Source organism: Marmota flaviventris, chromosome 18, assembly GCF_047511675.1.
Source record: "Marmota flaviventris isolate mMarFla1 chromosome 18, mMarFla1.hap1, whole genome shotgun sequence".
Taxonomy (NCBI): Eukaryota; Metazoa; Chordata; class Mammalia; order Rodentia; family Sciuridae; genus Marmota; species Marmota flaviventris.
Window position 1 is genome coordinate 6,541,846 of NC_092515.1, and position 17,749 is coordinate 6,559,594.

General features: G+C 44.1%; 1 protein-coding gene across 2 annotated transcripts; it reads right to left on the minus strand.

Annotated features, from left to right (window-relative positions):
- Positions 1–11,698: 11,698 nt before the first annotated feature.
- Positions 11,699–17,720, minus strand: Dkkl1 (dickkopf like acrosomal protein 1). Of its 2 annotated transcripts, none has more exons than XM_027920496.3 (5): positions 17,176–17,720; positions 15,995–16,166; positions 15,401–15,541; positions 15,188–15,277; positions 11,699–12,060 (listed from the first exon to the last, which is right to left on the minus strand). In XM_027920496.3, the coding sequence occupies exons 2-5, from the start codon at positions 16,145–16,147 to the stop codon at positions 11,752–11,754; spliced, it is 693 nt and encodes a 230-aa protein (XP_027776297.2). In that variant the 5' UTR covers positions 16,148–16,166; positions 17,176–17,720; the 3' UTR covers positions 11,699–11,751. The 2 variants fall into 2 exon arrangements, with proteins under 2 accessions (XP_027776297.2, XP_027776296.2); XM_027920495.3 differs by lacking the exon at positions 17,176–17,720 and adding an exon at positions 16,402–16,581.
- Between the last annotated feature and the right edge of the window lie 29 nt (positions 17,721–17,749).

Consider the following 17,749-nt stretch of genomic DNA (forward strand, 5'->3'; position numbering starts at 1 on the left):
AACTCCAGGACACTTTCAGGAGAAAAAGGAACATCATTAGCAGTTAAACCACACCACGAGCCCCTGGGGCTGAAGGGGACACCCTGGGCCAAGGCCAAAGATGGGAGGAGGGTACTGTGTCCGCCCCTGAGCTGCTCGGCCCTTCTCTCCTCACCAAGTGCTCCCAAGACCCTGCTCTCCCTGCTCCAGACACGATCCGGCACTGCACGCTTCTCCGAAGCTTTTAGAAGGTTCTAGAAAATGAGGGGTCTTTACAGAGAGACCACTCCAGGAATCCTGGAGGGGGCAGAAGGGGCCAGGGCCATGTCCCTGCAAGTATGCCAACAGGCCCTGGAGCTCCACAGGGCCCGGGGACAAGCTCCCGAGGGAGCAGGGAGGCCATGTCCTCCATACACTGGAAGCCTGGGAGGTCCCGGGAGGCATTCTGGGGAGGAAAGTCTGGGCTGGAATTCATGGGGTCTCTGATTGGATGGTTTTTTTTTGGGGGGGGGCTCTGGATTTCTGGGAAGTCCCTGCATTTTTGACTGGATTTCTGGGTCTTGGGAGGGAATTTGCAGGATTTCACAGTCTGCCAGAATTTCTAGAAGATTCTGACAGGATTTCAGGGGTCACCAGCAATATTTCCTAGGGGGTTCCTTTTAGCACTTGAGGGGGTTTGGTCAGGCTTTCAAGAGGTCTTTTAACAGAATTCGGAAGGTGCTGCTATTGGGGAACCTGTCCTATGTTTTGGGGAGCCTTGCCAGGATTTCAGGCGGACTATGAAAGGGTTACTCTGGACAACCTTGCTGCACGCAGGGCGTACCTGGAGTCGTGTCCCAGTCTCGGGACACGGCTGGAGGCCACGAACGACGAACGGCAGTTGCGCGTGGTGGGGGAGAAGTGCGCGTGCAGCTTTCCCGCCAGAAACTCAAAGGGGCGGGGCGGTTCCGAGAAGGGCGGTGTCTAAGCCCCGCCCCGTCCGGGCTCCTCCCGGGACGCAGGCGCACACCGCGGGCTGGCGCCGGCTCTCTAGTCAGTTACCTGTAAAGCTGTGGGCGCGCATGCGTAAGGGTGTCCAGGGCCTTTGGTACTTGCGCGGCGCGCGACTGCTGCGGGGTCTGTGGCGGGTGGCGCGAAGGGTAGGTGGCTGTGTGGCTTGCTCTGCTGTGTCCCTTTCTGCCTTGAGCATTGGTGAAATAGGGCCGAGTAGCGGAGAGTTGGACTGAGGGATTCTGTGTCCATCCCCCATTTGTTATCAGCCAACAACCCGGGCTCTTTTTGCCCTGTATTCCGTGCCTGGTCGCCCTGCACCGTCACAATGATGTCTAGCCTCACCTTAACCCAGTCCATTCCTGGGCCCTTTTATGACTCCAGTCACGCTGTATTAATAGGTCCCTGTAGGCTTCTTTCTTAAACCATTTATTCATTTTTTTGGGGGGGCAGCCCCCCCCCCAAAAAAAAAAAAAAACAACCCTTAGATTTTATAGGTAGACAGATGTCCCATCGAAGGACTGGGTACGTGGTTCAGTGATGGACTGCATGAAGCCCTGGGTTCTATCTCCACCACTGCGCGCGCACAACACACAAACACAGACACACACAGTCCCATCCACTCTGCCCCTTTGCTAGGTTAGACTCCGAGAAAGAATCCTCTTGTTCATCCAACCATCAGACCAGCTGTCACTTCTTCAGAAAGCCCTTTTCCTGCTGCACTGTCCACTTACTCTGTGGTAGCGGTCCTCCTGACATGTTTCATCTATTTGGGTATCTACCATCCTAGATCCTCCTCCCCTAGTTCTATTCTGTGCATGAGGAGACTGGCCTATTGTAGGCGCTTAAAAAGTTTTGTTGGAATGAATGAATGAGTGAAATTCAGGCCTCTTAACTATTGGGCAGTGAAAGTGATGATAAGGCAGTGGGCCTGAAGTCAGATATTCTTGGGTTTGAATTTTGGCTCCATCTCTTACTAGCTGTGACCTTGACACAATGGTTTACCCTTTCTGAGTCTGAGTTTTCCTACCAGAAATGGAAATCATGATGACTTGTTAAGGTGCTAATCAAAGGCTTATAGAACATCTTGTTAATTTGTAGTTATTATTTTGAATATCAGATGGTGCTTTGTTATAAGGCCTGGAAAGGAACCTGTTTGGGCAGGTGGTGGGTCCAGTGGTTAAAAAGGTGAGATGATGAATCAGGCAAACTTAGTGCCATTGCTGTGTGACCTTGATGGTTGACATTACCTTTCTGAACCTCAGTTTCTCTAAACTGGGACAAATATCCACCTCATGAGGTCTTGAGTGAGTTCAATAAGAATACATGTCATGTGGTTTCTCAATATATACTGCAAGTATATGGAACCCCTTAGCTTTCTCTTCTTCTTCTTCTTTTTTTAGTTATTGATGGGCCTTTATTTTATTCACTTATTTATATGCGGTGCTGAGAATCGAACCCAGTGCCTCACACATGCAATGCAAGCATTCTAGCACTGAGCCACAACCCCAGCCCCTTTATTATTATTCTATCATTCATTCTGTTTATTCCTTCAGTTTTTCTTCTCCTTTTCTTTCCCTTTTGAGATCAGGCTTATTTTGTAAAATCTGGAAAAAAATGTTTTTAGAATAGATGTAACATACATAAAGTGATAAATCTTAAGTTATGGCTCAATGGGATTTTTATAGAATAGTGTATTAATGAAATACTACCTGTGCATGTAAACACACACATGTGCATACACACACACACACACATAGTATTGTCCATAGCCCAGAAGCTTTCCTCACACCTTCTTTTAATTAATCATTAATCTCTAAAGGTAACCACTTTTTTTTTCTTTTTTTGTGTTGGGGATCAACCCAGGGACTTGTGCATGAAGACAAGCACTCTACCAACTGAGCTATATCCCCAGCCCCAAAGGTAACCACTTTTTATTATGGCTTCTTTTGCTCAACATTGTGAATTCATTATGTAGCATGGTAGATCATTCTTTCCATTGTTGTATAATATTCCAAGGTATGACTATGCCATTACTTAACCATTTTACTCATGATGTTAAGTTGTTTTTGATTTTTTGGCCATTATGAATACTGTTGCTATGAATTATTTATTTAGATCTTTTAAATTTATCTTGGGAATGTCTCATAGTTTTCTGTTTAGACTAAGCACATTTTTTGTTAATTTAATCCTAGGCATTTTATCTTGTATGCTCTTGTTCCTTTTAAAATTTTTTGATAAGTTATTTTTGTTCCTAAAGTTTAGGGATATAATTGATTTTTTGGTATGTTGAGGCCATATACAACAATCTTGACAAATTTACTAATTCTAATAATTTATTTGTAAATTATTTTGGATTTTCCATATATATGTAATCATGTCTCCCAAGAAAATGGCTATTTTCTCTCTTTTCTTTCTTTTTTCTTCTTTCTATTTCTTTTTCAGTGTTGGGTATTATACCCAGAAACATTTCATCACTAAGCTACCTCTTCAACCCTTTATATATATGTATACACACACACACACACACACACACACACACATATATATATATATATATATATATATATTAATTTCCATATAGGATATCTCTAAGTTGCCCGGGTTGACGCTGAACTAGCAAACTTCCTGCCTTGGTTTCCTGAGTAGTTGGGATTATGGGCATGTGTCATGTACCTGACTTGGATAATATTTTTGTTTTTGTTTATACTTAATAATTGGGTGATACTTTTTAGTTGTAGATGGACGCAATATCTTTATTTATTTATTTTTATGTGGTGCTGAGGACTGAACTCAGTACTTCACATGTGTAAGGCAGGCTCTCTACCACTGAGCTACAGCCCCAGCCCTGGATGATATTTTTGATGAGTAAATAAGTTCGTATTACTTCCTTAATTATTACACTTAGATTATTTGCCCCTGCAAGTAGAACAACATAAACACTCAATATCATCCAAAAGCTCCACATGATTTTTTTATGATCTTTTTTCCACCAATAACTGAGCTCTGTCAGCCCTGGCCTCCTTACTTTTGCTCAAGCCAAATCATTTCCAACCTCAGGTCCTTTGTGTTTACTGTTTATTCAGCCTGAAAGGCTTTTCCTCCAGAATTCCCCGAGATAGAATTCACCCCATTCCTTCGTTTCAGTCTCTGCTCATATGTCAGAGTGTCCTTCTTTGACCATTCTTTCTGTAAAGACCTCGCCCATGAATTTCCTTTTTGCCTCACACTGTGTTATCATGTACAGCATTCATCCTCACTCAGTATGTATTATGGTCTGTCTCCTCTACTGAATCCACTGAAGCTGGATGTTGCTGTGTTCACAGCTTAAACTTCAGTGCCTGAAACAGTGTTGGGAGTTCAATAAATATTTGTTGAGTAAATGAATGTTGGCTAGGGCTGTGGCTCAGTGGTAGAACACTTGCCTGGCATGTGTGAAGCACTGGGTTTGATCCTTAACACCACATAAAAATAAAACAAATAAAATAAAGATATGCTGTTCATCTACAACTACAAAAAATAATAAAAAAGGGCTGGGGATATAGCTCAGTGGTAAAGCACCCCTGGATTCAATCCCCAATACCAAAATAATAATAAAAATAATAAAAGTCGGGGTTGGGGTGGTGGCTCAGTGGTAGAGGTTTGCCTAGCATGTGTGAGGCCCTGGGTTCAATCCACAGCACCACATATAAATAAATAAAATAAAGGTATTGTGTCCAACTACAACTAAAAAATAAAAATAAAAAATAATAAAAGTTTAAAAAAATCTGTTATGAACACCTTCTTTAAACAACAACAACAACAACACCCCCCCAAAAAATAGGATGACACGAGGAAACACCAGCCCTGGATAACCAAGTAGATGTTGGGGCTCTCACTTGAAGCCACTGGGAGGAAGATGCTGAGATCAGTCTTTGATGTGACTGGGCCATCCTGTGGGGTTTTCTTGGAGGAATTAAAGTCCAAGAGAGATGAGTATTCTGTTCTTTATCCTTTACTGCTTTCTTCCTCTAGTTGGTCTAAGTTAGGCCTTTAAGGATCCTGAGCACTAAAAGGACTGAGGTTGCCCTATTCCTGTGCCCCTGCCACAAGAGAACATAATAATATAAGGTGGATACTAGTTGCTAATGAAGTCCTAAATGCAAAGAGTAAAACCCTAAAGTTGATAAAAGAAAATGTAGGGCAGTTGCTATGTTTTGAACACGTACCCCCAAATTCATGTGCTGGAAGCTTAATCCCCAATGAACAGTGTTGAGTGGAAACTTTAGGAGGTCATTAGGTCGTGCCCGCCCCCACCATGCAATAAGGCTTCTATCAGGAGTGGGTTAGTTACAAAAGGGATAGGGAGTTGGGCGTCCTCTTCTCCCAGTCTCACACGCACCCACTTTGGCTTCTTCTTCTTTGGTATATCCCATAACCCAATAAAGCATTGTCGTTGAGAGGGTGGAGAAGTCAAATGTGGCAAAGATTAGCCCCAGAGTCTCATGCAGCCATGGATTGGATGGATGTCATGTCAGTGCTCCATAAATAATTTTTAAAAATAATGCTAGAAAATTTTAAAAAATAATGCTAGAGATCAAATCCAGAGTCTCATGCTTGGTAGGCAAACTCTTTGCCACTGAGCCACATCCTCAGCCCTGTGGATGAATCTTGAAGATGGTGCTGGGAGAAAAAAGAAAGCCCCATCAAATGAGATATGTAATACCACTGATGTAGATTAGATATACACACATAATAAGGCATAAACACAATATGCAAGAGTATTTATTGTTACAAATTTTATAGTGCCCACCACCTAAAATTCATATGTTTAAAGCCCTAGCCTCAGCGTGTAACTGTATTTAGAAATAAAGTTTTTTTTTTTTTTTTAAAGAGAGAGAGAGAGAAAGAGAATTTTTAATATTTTTTTTATTTTTTAGTTTTCGGCGGACACAACATCTTTGTATGTGGTGCTGAGGATGGAACCCGGGCCGCACGCATGCCAGGCGAGTGCGCTACCGCTTGAGCCACATCCCCAGCCCTAGAAATAAAGTTTTTAAAGAAATAATTAAAATAAAATGAGTTTCCTAGGGTAGACCCTAATACAATCTAACTGGTGTCCCTCTAAGAGGAAAAAATTCGGCACAGGCATGTATATACACATAAAAGAGACCACAAGAGGAGAGAGTGAGAACACAGCCAAGTAGAGATACCTCAGAAGCAACCAAATGTCCTTGATCTTGGTCTTCTAGGTCCACAACAGAATATAATTTTTTAGGACACCTAGTCCATGGGTTTGCTCTGGCAGCCCTAGCAAACAAATACACTTATCAAAGACACACATCAACAGAATATATATTTGTTAATGGCACAGAGGTGAATGGGGAAAGTGAACGTTTCATCAAGTTCTGATGTTCCCCATGAGGACCATATTGATATGTTTTTTGGAATTACCAAATATATAATTTCAAAAAAAGGTCACTTTTATTTATACATGTGCATTCCTGGGTTCCTGAGTATGCCCATCTGTCTGTGGGGTGATCCAACCCTTAAACTGGGTTTCAATAGAGAAAACTGTGTCTGGGTCCTCTGGGGACTCAGTACTGAGAGACCCAGATCTGCCTACTAGATGGTAGGCCATGGTGGGGGAGTCTCACAGGGTAGAGCAGATGTTCTGGGGAAGGACAAAGTGGGCAGGCCTCCAGAGATAGGGTCCCATGACTTTCAGGTTTGACTGAGGCATCAGGCATAGCAGAGATGGGGTCTGAGTTAGGTATTATTTTCCATGGCTCCAACAAAATACCCATGGGTATTTAGTAAAGATATACCCAAGTATGGGTATTTAATAAAGAAATTTTTGTTTAACTCATAGTTTTGGAGGCTAAAAGTCCAAATTGCATGGCTATGGTTCTGGTAAGGGCCCCTTTCACTACAGCACATCATGGTCAGCATGTGTTTAAAGAGGGCAACATCACATGGTGAGACAGGAAGCCAGGGAGTAGAGAGAGGCCAGCCTCACTCTTTCAACAACAGCCCAGTCTTGCAGAACTAAGAGGGTCCATGTGAACTACTAAATATCTTTCAAGGGCAGTGGCCCAAATGACCTGATCATCTTCCATTAGGTCCCATCTCTCAAAGGCCCACCACCTCTTTGTTGTCGCGAGCCATCCGTGGGCTGTGTGTGTGAGCTATGCACATTTGAGCATATGAGTGGACTGGCCTGACATTACTGCCTGAATGGGCTGTGTGACATATGTGTGCTTTTTCTCTTGCTCTGCCTGTGATCCCACACAGCACTTGAGATGGGTGTGGCTTTCTAAGATGTCAATCAATCTGCTGACCACAAGACATCACCAAGCAAGACTTCACCTGTCAAAACCCAATCCCTCGCCTTATTTGGGAGGAACTTTCTACCAAATGGCTTTTTCCCATAAAGAAGGGAGTTTCAGTTTGTGCTTGCTCTCTTGCCTCTTGCCTCCCTAGCTCCCCTTGCCCTCCAGCGTGGGAGCAGAGGTCTCATGGCCATCCTGACCCCCAAAAAAGGTATTTCTTTCTGTGTTTGTGTGGTTTTTTACTTGCCAGCCCAGCCAGCTGGTGACACTTTATGCAGCCGCATTGGGAACCAGTGTGAACTCTTGGGGGACAAATCATATCCAAACAGACAGGGATACAGAGAGAAACAAGAAGCCACAGATGGAGTTGGTATGTAAAATGAAAGTCAGGGAATGAGAAGAAAGAGATGAACGATAACACAGTCAGTACCTGAGGTAGGCAGAATAATGGTCCTCCAAAGGTGACTGCCCTCTAAATCCTGAAAGCCTGGGAATATGCTGTCCAGGTCCAATTCCAAAAGCCCTGAAAACATAGAACTGTCTCTTGCTGGAAGAGGAAAAGAAGGCATACTAGAGACAGGGTAGGAGGGGAAGGGAGAGGGATTCCAAGTATGAGATTGGATTGCCAGGTCTGAGATGTTGGTAAACCTGACAGAACTGGAGAAAGGCTTCTTCTCAGTTAGGTGACACCCAGCTACCAGTGAAGACACACACAGGTCTCAGTCCCAGAAGCCCAAGTGTGGAGAGTTATTCCATGGTCTATCAAACAGTAGTTTTCAGGCTGAGCTTGGTGGCACACAGCTGTAATCTCAGCAGTGCGGGAGGATCACGAGTTCAAGACCAGCCTCAACAACTTAGTGAAGCCCTAAGCAACTCAGTGAGATCCTGTCTCTAAATAAAAATAAAAAAAAGGGCTGAGGATGTGGCTGAGTGGTTAAGCAGTCTTGGGTTTAATCCTCGGTACAAACAATAACAACAACAAAGAAAAAAAACAACAGTTTTCAGGCTGTGCTTAACACAGAGTTACTCCATTTTATAAAGCAGTATGTGCCATGAGTTACTCCACTTTGAGTAACTCCACAGGTGCCAAGGAAGCATGACTCTACATCTTATTTATGCAAGTAAACAAACAATACTTGATAACTTGTGTCAACTTACCAAATTAAATCATGAGCACATGTAAAAAAAAAAAAAACAGACAATAGCTTGTCAACCTAATCAAATATAACCATCTCATTTAAGATCCATAAAATAAAGTGTATCCCAAGAATAGACACAGTGGCACCCTGACCCTGTCACCAGTTTACTTGTCTTTAATCTTGTACAGGAAAATTGCAACATGGATGAACCTCTAGCTCTCTGACCCTGGGTTTCAGCTCAAGAGAGGTTTATGCTACTGGTGACAGTAATGCATGACTCCTCACTTCAAGCTAACACTTTAGGCTGACATTGTAGTAACTGCCATCCATTTGAATTCTTTCCTTTTCATCTCTGCTGAATTGTTTGGTTAAAACCCTTGTATGTCATTCCTTATAGATATAGAAAAAGCAATCATGAAAGTCATTTGGAAAAAAAAAGAGACCCCCAAATAGCCAAAGTAATCCTTAACAAGAAGAGTGAAGGAGGGGGCATCACAATACCAGGCCTTAAACTATACTACAAAGCTCTAGTAACAAAAATGGCATGGTATTGGCACCAAAATAGACATGCAAGCCAGTGGTACAGAATAGAAGACAGAGTCAAACCCACATAAACACAATTATCTCATCTTGGACAAAGGTGCCAAAAACACACATTGGAGAACAAATAGCCTCTTCAACAAATGGTGCTGGGAAAACTGGAAAGCCATGTGTAGCCAAATGAAACTAAACCCCTATCTTTTTAAATAAATTAAAAAAAAATTTTTTTAGATGTTGGGTGGGCCTTTATTTTGTTCACTTATTTATATGTGGTGCTGAGAATCGAACCCAGTGCCTCACACATGCCAGGCAAGTGCTCTACCACTGAGCCACAACCCCAGCTCCTAAACTCCTATCTTTCACCATGCATAAAACTCAACTCAAAATGGATCAAGGACCTAGGGATTAGACCAGAGACCTTATGCCTAATAGAAAAAAAAGTAGGCTCAGATCTTCATCATGTTGGATTAAGTCCCAACTTCCTTACCAAGACCTCTAAAGGACAAGAAATAAAATCAAGAATCAATAAATGGGATGGATTTAAACTAAGAAGCTTCTTCTCAGCAAAAGAAACAATCAATGAGGTGAACAGAGAGCCTACATTTTGGGAGCAAATTTTTGCCACATGCACATCAGATTGATCACTAATCTCTAGGATATATATAAGAACTCAAAAAACTTAACACCAAAAAAAAAAAAAAACCAACCCAATCAATAAATGGGCTAAGGAGCTAAACAGACACTTCACAGAAGAAGATATACAATTGATCAACTCAATATATGAAAAAATATTCAATATCTCTAGTAATTAGAGAAATGCAAATCAAAACTACTCTAAGATTTCATCTCCAGTCAGAATGGCAGTTATCAAGAATACAAACAACAATAAGTGTTGGCAAGGATGTGGGGAAAAAGGCACACTCATACAATGCTGGTGGGACTGCAAATTGGTGCTGCCAATCTTAGAAAACTTGGAATGGAATCACCATTTGACCCAGCTATCCCACTCTTTGGTCTATACCCAAAGGACTTAAAAACAACATACTACAGTAATGAAGCCACATCAATGTTCATAACAGCACAATTCACAATAGCTAAACTGTGGAACCAACCTAGATGCCCTTCAATAGATGAATGGATAAAGAAACTGTGGGGCTGGGGTTGTGGCTCAATGGTATAGTGCTCGCCTACCATGCTTGAGGTACTGGGTTCTATCCTCAGCACCACATAAAAACAAAATAAAGATATTGTGTCCACCTAGAACTAAAAAATAAATATTAAAAAAATATACTGTGTCCACCTAAAACTAAAAAATATTTAAAAAAGAAACTGTGGTATATATACACAATGGAGTATCATTCAGCAATAAAAGAGAATAAAATTATGGTATTTGCAGGTAAATGGATGGAGTTAGAGAATATCATGCTCAGTGAAGTAAACCAATCTCAAACAAACAAACAAAAAAACACAAAGGCTGAATGTTTTCTCTGATGCTAATCCATAATGGGGGTGGCATGGGATGAATGGAGAACTTTGTTTGGGGCAAAGGGAAAGGGGGGTGGGGGCGTGGGGATAGGAAAGATGGTGGAATGAGACAGTCATCATTAACCTAGGTACATGTATGATTGCATGAATGGTGTGACCCTACTTTGGGACAACCAGAGAAGTGAAAAATTCTGCTCTATTTATGTACAATGAATCAAAGAGCATTCTGCTATCACGTATAACTGATTAGAATAAATTAAAAAAAAAACCTTGTCTGACCACCTAAGATGACTCTTTCCATTCATATCTAGGGTCAGTCTGTGCTCTGGGCACAGCATCCTGTAACCCTGTGGTTGCCTTAATCTTTCTTTAGTCTTTCTGTAACCCACACCATTGTGTGAAGTATGATGTGTGACCTGAGTGTTACTGATATTAGAAATTAAGCTTGGAATTGAATAAAAGAATGCATAATTGCCTTGGCCATGACACCAAGGGAATCATGAGTATTTTTTGTGAATTAAAGTTGATGTAGCCTGTTAATTTACTCTTTTTAAAAAAAATATTTTTTAGTTTAGATGGATACCTTTATTTTTTATGTGGTACTGAAGATGGAACCCAGTGCTCCGCACATGTGAGGCAAGAGCTCTATCACTGAGCTACAACCCCAGCCCCTGTTAACTTATTATTTCATAAATTCTGACGTTGTGGAAAGACAATATAGGTTTGGTCTATATTAATGGCATAGCTCACTCATGACTTGAACTAAATTCTGCCAAAAACCTGAGTGGGAAGCAACTTCTTCTCGGAGCCCCATTACAAGGGCCCAGCCAGCTGATGCCTTGATTTTGAAACTCAAGACAGAGGGCTAGCTGAGCCATCCTGGATTTCCTACCTATTGATCTATGAATAGAACATTTGTGTGGCTTTGGGTCATTGAGTTGGTGGTCATTTGTTATGGCATCTAGAGGAAACTAATTCAGGGACTAAGTGGACAGAGAGAACTGGAGTGAGAGTTAGGGGCTGGGAGGACAGAGCAGGCTGGAGGTAACAGGCCAGGGGACTGAGTGGGTAAATGGGGCCACAGGGGATGGAGTTGCTCAACCCGGAGACAGAATATGAATGAGAAAACCCAAACTGGAGGCTTAGGTGAGAGCTACAACAGCTGGACACGGTGCTCAGGCTCAGACTGGGGGCAACTATTGTGGTCTGCTTGGCCAGGGCTTGGGGACAGATCCCCAAAGGAAATAGTGCTGCTTGACGTAAGAAGAATTTTATTTCCATTTGGTGTGGGTTTCCGGTCCCCACTCTTATAGTTGCTGGCGGGGCCTGAGGATGTACAGGAAGTGGGTTTTGCGGGCAGGCAGCTTAGAGTAGGAGGAGCCCTGGGTCCCATCTTCCAGGACTTCCTCATGGCTTCCTTCTCGGAGCCCGTCCCGGATGGCCTGCAGGCGATGCCGCTTCTCACTGAGCCAGTGACCCTCCTGGGCATCCTGGTGGGACCTCCTCCGTGGCAGCTTCATGATACAGAAGGATACTCGGGGATGTGGTTCTGGGTGAAAGCTGTCCATGAATTTCTGGAGGGGAACCAGGGCTTCCTTCTCTTCCATCTTGGGTACCTGGGGAGGAAGAACAAGGAAACCAAAAAGCACACCCAGGGCAATCAATCCCCATGGGATTGTCCACCCCCTATGCAGCTGATAGGGTGCTTTGGACTTTGAAAAGCTTCTTTGAGGTTTATTGCGCACTTGGGTTTGCAAACACTTGGGGATTAAAAATACTCAGGTTTATAGAACATTTTGGGACTGAAAATATATTTTTGAGGGGTTTCAAAAGGGATGTATAACAGAGTGCTTTGGAGTTTATAATGCCTTTTGGGATTACAAAGCACTTTCAGAGGTTTTGAAGGCAGTTTGAAATGGACAAAGCACTTTGGGATTAAAAGCTTTTGGGCTTACTAAACAAGCATGGCCATAAATGCAACGTGTCATCCTTGATTGAATCCTGGATCAAAAATGAAACCAGATTTCAAGGGCAGCTTTAAGTCAAGTGGCAAATGAGAATATGGGCTGATTTGTTTATTGGTCTTTGCTACTCAATGTGTGGGCTGCTGTTGTGAGGCACGTAAACTAGTGAGTTCCACCCCATCTGGACCTGCCCAAGCAGTGCAGCGTCTGCATCTGTAACAAACTTAGGTCTGAGAAGCCCTGTAGGAGGTGTCTATTCTCACCAAATTCACACACATATACATATGTATATATCTTTTTATCTATCTAAACATATTTTTTTGGCAGGGGATGGGGGGAGATACTGGGCATTTAACCCAGAGGCAATTTGCTACTGAACTACCTCCCCAATCCTTTTTTAATCTTTTATTTTGAGACAGGGACTCACTAAGTAGCTTGGGAGCCTCTTTAAGTTGCTAAGGCTGACCTTGAACTTATAAGCCTCCTGTCTCAGTCTCCCCAGCTGCTGGGATGATAGGCGCACACCACTGTGCCCAGCTTCCCAAATCATATTTTGAAATCCTACCCTTCAATACCTCAGAATGTGACCTTATTTGTGAAAAGGGTCATTGCAGATTTAATTAGGATGAGGTCTTAGGATGATGACTTCTTGAAAAGAGGAAATCTGGTCATAGAAAGACACAATGGGAGGATGCCAGGCAAAGAGAAGACAGAGATTGGGGGGCAAGGCATATATAAGCCAAGGAACACCAAAGACTTCTAGTGAAACACCGAAGCCATGTTGAAGCATGGAACAGATTTCTTCACTCAGCCCTCAGGAGGAGCCATCTCTGTTGACACGTTGATCTTGAATACCCAACCTCCAGAACTTTGAGACAAGAAATTTCTGCGGTTTAAGCTACCTAGTTTGTAGTACACTTTGCTATGGCAGTTCTAGCAAAGAGATAACAGTTTGGGAGTTGGGCACAGTGGTACATGCCTGTAATCCCAGTGGCTCAGGAGGCTGAGGCAGGAGGATTGGGAGTTCAAAGCCAGCCTCAGCAATGGCGAGGTACTAAGCAACTCAGTGAGACCTTGTCTCTAAAAAAAATACAAAATAGGGCTAGGGATGTGGCTCAGTTGTCGAGTGCCCTTGAGTTCAATCCCTATCACCAAAAAAAAAAAAAAAAGAAAAGAAAGAAAAGAGAGAGAGAGTGATAACAACATTAAATTTGAGGTGTGTACTTAGGTCTTGAGGGAGAATATATTCTTCTTAGTAGATTCTGTTGATGTATTTAGAGGTGAAGTATCCAGATGTCAACAAAATGTTAACAAGTTATGAATCTACTCCAGGTATTCTCAATCCAAATCAGGAAACATTTGTTGTCACAATTGGAGGGGATGGGAGTGCTACTTTCTTCCAATGGGAGGCCAGGATGCTGTCAAACATCCTATAGTGCCAGGCTAGGGATATAGCTCAGTTGGTAGAGCTACAACTTGTGCAAGCACAAGGTTCTGGGTTCTGGGTTCAATTCCCAGCACCCCACCACACACACACACAAAAAAAATCCTACAGTGTCCAGGTCAGCCCCCGCCCCCAGTAAAGGACTGTCCTGCCCCAAATGCTAATGGCTCTGAGGTTGAGAAACTTTGGCCTATGGAAAAGGGAATACAATGACTATATTATTTAAAAAACAACAACAACAAAAAATTTTTTTGTAGGTTTATACTTTTTTCTTGTTATTGGTATATCTATCACCTCAAAACATTGATCATTTCTTTGTGTTTGGGGACATTTAAAAATCCCAGGACTGGGGTTGTGGCTCAGTGGTAGAGTACTTGCCTAGCAAGTATGAGGCACTGGGTTCAATCCTCAGCCCCACATAAAAATCAATAAATAAAATAAAGATATTGAGTCCATCTACAACTAAAAAAATATATTAAAAAAAATTCCTCTACTGGCTCTTTTGCAGTGTATAATTGTTATAGTTTGAAAAATTTAAAACAACTATATAAGAATGTGGGAACTTAAAACTTTTAGGTAAATATACTCTGATGACTGCAAAGCACTTTGGGATTAGAATCACACATAGAGGTTTATAAAGGTGAAGTACAACAAGTATTTGGAGTTCATAAAGCAACTGGATTAAAAAACACATCTTACAGTTTATAAGGTAGAGGTTGACAAAGAACTTTGAGATTTTAAAAAATATTCTGAGGATTTCAGAACACTTACACATTTTGAAGTTTACAAGGGTGAGCTTACCAAGCTCTTGCAATGTAAAGCACTTCTTGATTTACTTTTTTTTTTTCAGTGCTAGGAATTGAACTCAGGGTCTTATGCATGGTAGGTAAGCACTCTACCACTGAACTACAACAGCAGTCTCCCCCCTTCCTTTTTTTCAGTACTGGGGATTGAAGCCAGGGCCCTTAACTGTGGAGCTACACCCTCAGCCCTTTTTAATTTTTTTTTTTTGTTTTGAGACAGAATCTTACTAAGTTGCCTAGAGTGATCTTGAACTTTCTGTCCTCCTGCCTCAGTCTGGGGTGTGCCACAATATCCTATTTGGCTTACTTTCAAAACACTTGGAGCTCACAAAACCCTCTGGAGTTTAGTAAATAGTTGGGGGTGTATTCTGAGGTAGTAAATCTCATTTTCTGAGTTGGCAGGTTACAAAGCTGAGGCCCAGAAAGAAGTAGTTCCACAAAGAGAGAGGAGGTGGATCAACTCCTCCTCCCTCCACCTAAACTATAGAAAATGTTGGGGACTTGACACTTTAGGGACAGGGCATGTACTAACCTTCCAGTCACCTTCCAGGCTCCCCTTGGGTTTAATGGATGCCACTACCTTCTCGGAGATGAGCACCTCTCCTGTCTTATTGTCAGTTACCTGTGAGAGGATGAGTTAAGAGAGTGAAAGCAAACCCACTTTCCTCCTCTGTCCTCCCCTCCCAACAGGTACTGCAGAGGGAGGGATGATGGGGAGATGCCAGGGACTTTCCTGCATACTCACTTTATCGATCTGGAGGTGACCAGAGAGGGTGTTATTCCCTAGGTGACGTTCCTGGTTCTCTTCTTGGTGGAAGTTCCTAGGAAGGCCCCGGAAGTCCATGGGTGCAGAGAAGAAGCTGTCCAGACCCCGTAGCAGGTCATCCTAATGCCAGAGGGGTAACCAGTAAGCTGTTGGACCTCACATCTCTCCAGTGCATTTGCAGCCCTGCCAGGATGCCCTAGAGGTCTCCCAGTCCCTCCCATCACCTTTCCTCTAGGTGCTTTGATCCTTAGAACCTAATCTTTCATTTACCAGCTTCATTTGTCTGGTCTGTACTCTCTGTTCAATTGCTTTACCATTCCTGACCCTCACCTGTCAATTTGTCTCTCTGTCCCTGTCCCCTCTCCTCCTCTTCCTCTTCCTTTTTCTCCTTTCCTTTTTCTCTTTCCAGTCTCATCTTCCATTCTCCTTGACTGTTACTTTTCCTCTCGTTCTATTTTTTGTTGCCCCGTCTCTTTGTCTTTTCCCCGTCTGATCTCATGCCCGGCCCTGACCTCTCACTGTCTTCCTGAAACCTTTCACTACTTCTTCCAAGCAACCCTTGCCATCACTTGCTTTCTGGAAAAGTTGACTGAAGCCTTGGAGTAGGCTCTGGAGGCCTAGAAAACCTGAGGATATCTCCTGGGAGTCAGTTTCGCGGATTGGGGTCGCAGAGGAGAGGGGTGCCAGGGCGGACCGGAGCAGCAGCAGAATCAGCGGATGCCACATTGAGGGATGGGAGAGGAGGCTATGGCAAGGGAAGGAGTTAGAACCCTCATCCCAGCAGTGGCTACTCATCACCCGCCCAAGACACCTCTTTTCTGCCCCTTGCCCGGTCCCTGTCTAGGCAATTCCCCACACCATGCCGATTAGCCCCTACTCCCCTTTTCTTCTACCCCCATCCCTTCCATCCGGCCTAGTCACCCCGCCTTCCAGACCCAGCTCTTTTGGGTTCTGCTTCATACACGGTTGTCATTCCTCACCTTTGCCCACGCCCCGCCCCTTCTTCTGGGCCCCGCCCTTATGCTAGACCACAGCCCGGCCGGCCACCGGACTCCAGGACCACTCCGGGCCACGGACTGTTAAAATCCAAACAGTTCTGGTCTCGAGCCAACGCTCGAGTCGTAGCTACCGTCTATTGTCTGACCACGCCCCACCTGCTGACGTCACCCAAGAGCTCAGGTCTTTACTTCAGGGGCACGCCCCTGAGGACAGAGCCACGCCCACATTCTTTGTTAACCACACCCCTTAGCCTGGAGCTGCGCGCTCATTCCCGGGCCTCGCCTCTTTCATCGGACCACGCCCCTATCGGTCCACCTCGGCCCTGCCTGTGTTCTGATTCCGGCCCGCCCATCCGAGACCTCCACCAATCGCAGATGGCCACGCCCCGTAACGTCGAGCCACGCCCCCGCACCTGGGCCCCGCCTCAGCGCCTCAGATCTGGCTCCCGCGCTGTTTCATTCTCAAGTTCCTTGTGCTCTGGAAACTCCAGAGTCCGAGTGGTTCTTCTAGTTCCCTCACTCTTCAGTTCGATATTTACTTCTGAGCCTTTCTACGTGTCCCTTCTCTTTTTCCCTCTCCGGTTCCACTTAAAAAGCCCCGTTTTCTTCAGAAACACAGTCCAATACTCCATCTTCCAAGGAACCCTAAACCCGAACTCCCTTCTCCTTCAGGACCCAAAGGTCTGGAGCCATCCTCCTCTAGTCTTGTGAGTTAGAACACTGAGCCCTTCGTCTTTAAGGAGTCAGGGACCTTACCTCTCTTCCCTTAGCCTCCGAGGCTCTCTCGGGGTCCTGGGTCAGCTGCCATCTTCCACTAGTGCATGGGGATGGGGGAGTGGGCTCCTCTGTGGTCCTCCAATAAATTCCGAGGGTCTTGCTCACGACTCTTAATTCTGGTAAGGTCACAAGGATGCTGTGTTGTCATAAGAAATCAATTAAAATCCATCCCATGACACTAGTCTTCAAAAATAAAGTTGGGGATAACAGTACGACTCTTTTGTGTTCACATCACTTCTACATCTGCGACACAAACCCGGGGAGCCCGGGACTCGACCTCTCCGCGATCGCACCCACAAGTCCAGATCCCGGTGCCTCCGCCCTCAGACCCAGGAGTCTCGGCCCCAGCCCCCTTCTTCAGACACAGGTTTCTCGGCTCCCAACCAATCGCCCCCCTCACACCCAGGAGCACAAATTCCCAATCTCCCTCCTCTCCTAGGGCCCAATCATCCGAATCCCGAGTTCCTCCCAGCTTCCAGAAAGACTCCGTCTCTCCCGGAGCAAAAATCCTTCCCCAAACTGTCACCGACAGTTCCCCTTCCCGCAGTCGGCC